At 41.0% G+C, this 8,002-nt stretch overlaps 1 protein-coding gene across 1 annotated transcript; it reads right to left on the bottom strand.

The window, feature by feature from the left end:
• Nucleotides 1-501: 501 nt before the first annotated feature.
• arl4d (ADP-ribosylation factor-like 4D) lies at nt 502-3,079 on the bottom strand. Its single transcript, XM_060938982.1, has 2 exons — nt 2,924-3,079; nt 502-1,729 (listed from the first exon to the last, which is right to left on the bottom strand). The coding sequence occupies exon 2, from the start codon at nt 1,590-1,592 to the stop codon at nt 990-992; it is 603 nt and encodes a 200-aa protein (XP_060794965.1). The 5' UTR covers nt 1,593-1,729; nt 2,924-3,079; the 3' UTR covers nt 502-989.
• Between the last annotated feature and the right edge of the window lie 4,923 nt (nt 3,080-8,002).

Genomic DNA, 8,002 nt, shown 5'->3' with positions numbered 1-8,002 from the left:
GAGTATCTCCAGTCAGACATAAGGTGACACTAAACATCCTTTGAGCATCCCTTAGAGCATTTTTGTAACACACTTACAGGCCATCAGTGATATCATCACAAGGACTGTGTCTATAAATAAATTTGGGGACAGCTGCTATTTTTGTAATGTTACTCCATTTAGGGACAAGTGCATTTAGTCTTAATCTAATAGATGTTTTCTATAGGATGAAGTTCCTAGCTGAAGGCACTGTCCAACAAACGATGCCCCTGCACAGCAAAGGTCTACTGAGTCTAAAGAAATATGTACTGTATATAAAGAGAAATATCAGATTTCATTTGCTTACCTTCGAGCCAGAAGCCCAGTCAAAAAAAAAAAAAAGCGCCACAAACCAAAAGTGGTTTTCCTAAAGTGTTTCATACAGCAATTTCTGCATGACTCAATAAATAATTAAAGCCTTGTAAAATAAATATTTCTTCTGTGCATATCCTGTGTCAAAGTCATCCATAATTTATTTATTCCTCAGCATTAAAAAAAATTTACAGAATGCAAAAACAATCAGGTTTATGAACTAAAACTTAATGAGAAGTGTGAATAAACTCTGTGTCAAACATTAATTGCACAACTAGCTTAATACAAATAATATTAATAATGCATTTTTATATCAGAACTGAAATAGAGAGGTTTTGTAAACTGGCTCTAAAAACAAATCAAAGGTTTGTCAAGCTATGGTCTTGAATTCAGTCACTATCCTTACTTAAGTATGGGCTTAAATCCTGTTGGCATTATCCTTTTCAATCTATAGCAGTCTTTAGACAAACAGCAGCTGCACAGGAAATACTACGGAAAGCAGCTCAATATTGTGTGATAGATAAAGGTCAAAGCCATTCTGACTCCAAGACCATCTGGAAGGATTTCTTTGTTCCCAGCAAAATCCTGCAATAATGCAGAAACTGCTGCAGAGGTTCACAAGGAAGATAACTGTGCCTTAAAGGGGGTCCTTAAACCGCTTATCTCTTTTTCTTACTCTGCCTCACCACCTTTTTTCTTTTTAGGATCATCTCATACAGTTTCTCGAGGCCCAGCTGAAGGCCTTGGCCATCCACAGCACTACAGCCTTGCACATAGTGAAAGGTGTTGGCACTTAGTTCATGTACAGCCAAAACCTTCTCCACCTCACTAACAGGTAGGGCAACTGGAAGATCCTGTTTGTTGGCTAGTACAAGCACAGGCACACCCTGGTTCTCTGATGTGCGTGTGATTTTATGAAGCTCCACCTTGGCCTCCTCCATACGCTCTGCTTCAGCGGAGTCCACAACGAAAACCATGCCATCAGTGCGGCGTGTGTACGACTTCCACAGTGGTCGCAGTTTGTCCTGACCACCCACATCCCACACCTGTAAAGTAATGGCTCGTCCATTGCCCACTGGCATTTTGATCTTCTCCATGTTGAAGCCCTTGGTTGGAATAGTTTTGACAAACTCTTTCAATTTAAGTCGGTAAAGGAGGGAAGTTTTGCCTGCCGAGTCCAGCCCAATGACTACCACGTGGAGGGAGTGAAAGTTAGGCAAAAACGGTGTGTTGGGAGCAATCTCTGTCAGCTGGTTTCCCATTGCAATCGGATTTTCTCACTATCCTGTGAGATGCAGCAGACTTGACTATTAAGCTTTAAGTGTTTGGCATTTGCACCTACTTCAAAGGTCCTGGAGGCAGACAGAAGGGCAATGAATCCAGAAACACACTGTAGGACCTAATCAAAGCAAACACAACAACTGGTTACAATCAGGGACACCTAATACATGCGTGTAATCATCTTCTTAGTAAAAAGGGGGTTACACATTTAATCAACATTATCTAGCTTAAGAATGCCATCAGGATAAAAATGTACAATTTATACACAGAAACTTTGCTCCCAGTATTTCAGCAGTTTACAGTAAAATACTGGCTGCAGTTGTATTTTGTAGTGTTGTCTGTACAGAGACACAAAACCACTTTGGTGACAGTGTATAATTCAACTATATTTGCATAGACTTGAGGAGGAAAAGAACAGAATATAGAAAGAAGAAGAAGAAACCTTTATTTCCCACATGCACACTTCAAGCACAGTGAAATTCATCCTCTCCATTTAACCCATCTGAAGCAGTGAACACATGCACACCAGAGCGCCCGGGGAGCAGTCAGGGGTCAGGTACCTTGCTCAAGGACACTTCAGCCCAAGGCCGCCCCACGTCAACCTAACTGCGTGTCTTTGGACTGTGGGGGGAAACCGGAGCACCCGGAGGAAACCCACACAGACACGGGGAGAACATGCAAACTCCACACAGAAAGGCCCTCGCCGGCCGCTGGGTTCGAACCCGGAACCTTCTTGCCGTGAGGCGACAATTATCAGGCTAAAATTGGTCTACTGTGCCTAATCCTTTCAAGATTGCCCAGGAAAAATTGATGTCTTATAGAGATATAATCATAATCTACAGCTGTCTATGAAATATAAAAAGTGTGGGATTAATCCACACAACCCACTGAGTAGACTGAAAATGTAAATTGTTAACAGACCATGGGAATCTTAGAAATGTCTGTTTCTTTTTCCAATAGCTTGTTAGAAAAAAGGGTTAGATATGTAGAAGGCTTAAAGGGTTTATCTGTTGTCCCTCTGGGAGATTAGAAGTTCTGTGCAGAACCCAACAAAACTAGAATATTTTATATACAGAAACATTTTTCCGAACGCAGGTCGGATTTCATCACCTTTAAGAACAGACTGATAAGTTCTAGAAGAAGTTTGTAAACGTCATGAAAGTAATATGCTGGACTATTTATTTTCCCTGGTAAATCTTTCGCTCTTTAGCACATCCCATAGTGCCCACGCAAGAGCAATGCAGTGCAGTGGGAAATCCACAGCCTGCAGTCAGCGGCGGTTTATTAATCAAACCTGTTCAAAACTCCTTACCTGTTTCAGCTGATATCTCCTGAAGGATGAATGAAAGAATGACTCGCATGTTAATCTAGAGAAGTGCTGAGATCCAGCTGACTATCCGTTTCCAAACAGTGCTCATTTCCTCGGTGCAGCTGAACGCGTCCGTGCTGCTCGTCTGGCGTGCGCGAGAAAACAGACGGCGCCGAGCAGGAGTGCACGAGCTCTGGAATCACAACCTGCGCGTGACGTCACAGACAGACTTTTCCGTGCTCACAAGCGCGCCCTCTAGTGGCTCACTAATTACATTAGTTTTAAATGACAAAAAAACACTCTACGTGCGCCCCCTAATGTTACCTGGATGTACTTACCTACTGAATGATGCTCTGAAGTGAACTGTTATCCATCCATCCCTGTCCTACAGGGTCGCAGGCAAGCTGAAGCCAGTCCCAGCTGACTACGGGTGAGAGGCGGGGTACACCCTGGACAGGTTATTGCAGGCCTGACACATAGACACAGACAACTATTCACACTCACATTCACACCTAGGCTGGGTTTACATTAGACCGTATCAGCGGATCATCAGATTAACGTTTTTAAAACGATTAGTGTGCACACAGCAACACCAATACACGATTCGCGTGCACACAGCAACGCCAATACACGGATACGCTCGGCTCCGCAGGCATCCTGCGCTCCAAATCACTCCGCCCTGAACAGCGAGTGCCCTCTGGAGGGTGCGCACTCCGGCCCTGCGCAGCTCACAGAGCACGCGAGTGAAGTGCACAAGCAGTGTTTTCGGGACTGAGCCGCTGTGTGTGTGATCCCAGCGCATATCACTTACCACTTGCAAGTGGAAGGATGGCAAGCCTAAAGACAATCATAACTACACAATGGGCAGTATTTGCATCAGTATTTGCAGTATTTTCATACTTTTATACTCTTTAATGAAAGGTGATACAAGGCGGAAGTCCGCGCCGTTTTTCAGCAGTCGCGTCACATGACCAACGCCAGCGAATCAGGAAGGTGGATGTCACAGTGACGTTGTCCAATGACGACGCCAGCTAGAGCTCAGCACAGCGTATCCGCGTATCTCAATGTTTACACAGCACCGGACCAGACACGATCTGGATTGAATACGTGGACGCTGGCGGATTCCCGTTTCCCGGCATTTTAATGTAAACGGACAGTGCATCCGCGAAGAAAACGAGACAGATACGGTCTAATGTAAACTTGGCCCTACACTGTAAAAAAAAAAGTTACGCCAACTTAAAAATTCAAGGCAACTTACTGCACAGGATTTTTGAGTTTATGTGACAACTAAGATTTTTAAGTTTTGAAGAAAGTTGTGCCAACTTATACTTTTGGTCTTCATATTCACACAAACTTACTTTTTTCAGTTTTACATGATAAGAATTCAACTTTAAAGGAACAGTCCACCATACTTCCATAATGAAATATGTTCTTCTCTGAATTGAGACGAGCTGATCCGTACCTCTCCGAGCTTTGTATTTTATTGTATGTTCAGGAGTGAAGGTATTAATGCGCTGCCGAAGCGCGCAGAAGGTGTTAGTACGCCTGTCATTATAGTGCGGACTTTCCATAGCATAGAAAATCGCCACGTTTCAATTTGTGTAACTGAACTTTGTTTCATGTCACTGGTCATATAAACCTATGTAAACAGGAAAAACGTGGAAGAGTTTGGTCGCATCTAACTACAGCCCCAAAAAATACCATTGGCCATGCTGAGCCTAGCTACATTGCTAACAGGAGTAACAGCGCGTCTGACTGACTGGGAGGTCGCACAAAGCTCGGAGAGGTACGGATCAGCTCGTCTCAATTCAGAGAAGAACATATTTCATTATGGAAGTACGGTGGACTGTTCCTTTAAGGCCACTAATCTTTCATCCAAAGTAAAAACTTCAAAATTTGAGTTCAATTTTCTTTTTATCCCACAATAAAACAAACAACCATCCAGTTCAAATAGCATGTTTATTTTAACATGATGGTAGCAAAACTGCTATAAAACTGTAGTGGCAGAGCTTTTTTGTTAAGTCATACATTCACTTATTTTAAGCCTGAAGCTAATTTGACAAACGAAATGTGCAAACAATTCAGTATACTGTTTTTACTTGGATGAAAGATTAGTGGCCTTAAAGTTGAATTCTTATCATTTAAAGCTGAAAAGATTTCATTTAATTTGTGTGAATATGAAGACCAAAAGTATAAGTTGGCACAACTTTCTTCAAAACTTAAAAATCTTAGTTGTCACATAAACTCAAAAATCCTGTGCAGTAAGTTGCCTTGAATTTTTAAGTTGGTGTAACTTTTTTTTTTTTACAGTCGATTTAGAGCCACCAATTAGCCTAACCTGCATGTCTTTGGGGGAAGCTGGAGCAAACACACGCAGAACATGCAAACTCCACACAGAAAGGCCCTCGTCAGCTGCTGGGCTCAAACCCAGGACCTTCTTGCTGTGAGGCGACAGTGCTAACCACTACACCACCATGCCACCCTTAACTGTTAGCTAATGTTAGTTTATTTAGGTTTCTTTCTCAATCGTCTCTTCGTGTTGTAAAATGCAAGCAGAGGAAGGTAGCAACGCGCTATATTTATCACACCCTAACATTTATTTTAGCATTTTTTTAAATAATACTAGGACATGTATTTAATGATGGTTTACTTTTACTGGACTAAATGTGTAATGACACAAATGCACTGTTGCTGAGGTACATTTGGTTATACCGCAAGGTTCTCAGAAGGTTTAAATTATTTTGACAATGCTAAATTCTCTGTTAAAAATCAAAGCAAAACATTGCTTCTGTTAGGGATTCAAAATAAACATACTCAGAATTTTTGGAAACCAATCACTGTTAACTTGGTATGTTCTTCTTCTTCTAATTCTTCTTCTTCTAATTCTTATTCTTCCCGTTTCTTTGTTTGTTGTTTACTTGATTGCCTCTGCTGATCACATATTCATGATTCAATGCCATGCCCATTTGCTTAGCCTTCGTAATTGGATACCTATTTTTAACTCCACTAACTTTGTTGGAGAAGGTTATGTTTTCACCTCCATTTGTTTATTTGTTTGTTTGTTCCCAACGCAACTCAAAAAGTAGTGAACGGATTTTGGTGACATTTTGAGGAAAGGACCGTGAAACAACTGAGTAGATTTTGATGCAAATCTGGATACAGTGGTGCTTGAAAGTTTGTGAACCCTTTAGAATCTTCTATATTTCTGCATAAATATGAACTAAAACATCATCAGATTTTCACACAAGTCTTAAAAGTAGATAAAGAGAACCCAGTTAAACAAATGAGACAAAAATATTATATTTGGTCATTTTTTTATGGAGGAGAATGATCCAATATTACATATCTGTGAGAGGCAAAAGTATGTGAACCTCTAGGATTAGCAGTTAATTTGAAGGTGAAATTAGAGTCAGGTGTTTTCAATCAATGAGATGACAATCAGGTGTGAGTGGGCACCCTGTTTTATTTAAAGAACAGGGATCTATCAAAGTCTGATCTTCACAACACATGTTTGTGGAAGTGTATCATGGCACAAACAAAGGAGATTTCTGAGGACCTCAGAAAAAGCATTGTTGATGCTCGTCAGGCAGGAAAAGGTTACAAAACCATCTCTAAAGAGCTTGGACTCCACCAATCCACAGTCAGACAGATTGTGTACAAATGGAGGAAATTCAAGACCATTGTTACCCTCCCCAGGAGTGGTCGATCAACAAAGATCACTCCAAGAGCAAGACATGTAATAGTCGGCGTGGTCACAAAGGACCCCAGGGTAACTTCTAAGCAACTGAAGGCCTCTCTCGCATTAGCTAATGTTAATGTTCATGAGTCCACCATCAGGAGAACACTGAACAACAATGGTGTGCATGGCAGGGTTGCAAGGAGAAAGCCACTGCTCTCCAAAAAGAACATTGCTGCTCATCTGCAGTTTATTAAAGATCATGTGGACAAGCCAGAAGGCTATTGGAAAAATGTTTTGTGGACAGATGAGACCAAAATAGAACTTTTTGGTTTAAATGAGAAGCGTTATGTTTGGAGAAAGGAAAACACTACATTCCAGCATAAGAACCTTATTCCATCTGTGAAACATGGTGGTGGTAGTATCATGGTTAGGGCCTGTTTTGCTGCATCTGGGCCAGGATGGCTTGCCATCATTGATGGAACAATGAATTCTGAATTATACCAGCGAATTCTAAAGGAAAATGTCAGGATATCTGTCCATGAACTGAATCTCAAGAGAAGGTGGGTCATGCAGCAAGACAACGACCCTAAGCACACAAGTCGTTCTACCAAAGAATGGTTAAAGAAGAATAAAGTTAATGTTTTGGAATGGCCAAGTCAAAGTCCTGACCTCAATCCAATCAAAATGTTGTGGAAGGAACTGAAGCGAGCAGTTTATGTGAGGAAACCCACCAACATCCCAGAGTTGAAGCTGTTTTGTTCAGAGGAATGGGCTAAAATTCCTCCAAGCCGGTGTGCAGGACTGATCAACAGTTACCGGAAACGTTTAGTTGCAGTTATTGCTGCACAAGGGGGTCACACCAGATACTGAAAGCAAAGGTTCACATACTTTTGCCACTCACAGATATGTAATATTGGATCATTTTCCTCAATAAATAAATGATCAAGTGTAATATTTTTGTCTCATTTGTTTAACTGGGTTCTCTTTATCTACTTTAGGACTTGTGTGAAAATCTGATGATGTTTTTGGCCATATTTATGCAGAAATATAGAAAATTCTAAAGGGTTCACAAACTTTGAAGCACCACTGTATGCATGTGGATCCAGGATTTTGTGGGGCTGTTCCTAATGTAACTCAAAAAGTAGTAAACAGATTTTGATGAAATTTGGTGTATAGCTTTAGTGTTATCCTAGGTTCAAGTGGTTAGATTTTGATGTTGATAATATGTTGCCTGGCGGAGGTATGCACTCTACCAAATGCCCTTCTAGTTAATTATTGTTTAGCTGTTTGTTTGTTGGTTTGTTTGTTTACATAACAGTACTTTTATCATGAGTTGTTTTTTTTTTTATCTTAACACTAGGCTACCTTTGCTTCAGTAATTATTTTTACTCTACACTCATCTG

The sequence above is a fragment of the Neoarius graeffei genome, chromosome 14 (genome assembly GCF_027579695.1).
Source record: "Neoarius graeffei isolate fNeoGra1 chromosome 14, fNeoGra1.pri, whole genome shotgun sequence".
Taxonomy (NCBI): Eukaryota; Metazoa; Chordata; class Actinopteri; order Siluriformes; family Ariidae; genus Neoarius; species Neoarius graeffei.
This window is presented reverse-complemented; position numbering and strand designations above follow the sequence as displayed.

What these genes read in the sequence shown, in the direction of transcription:
- arl4d (XM_060938982.1), bottom strand. Translation starts at nt 1,592, where the DNA reads ATGGGAAACCAGCTGACAGAGATTGCTCCCAACACACCGTTTTTGCCT.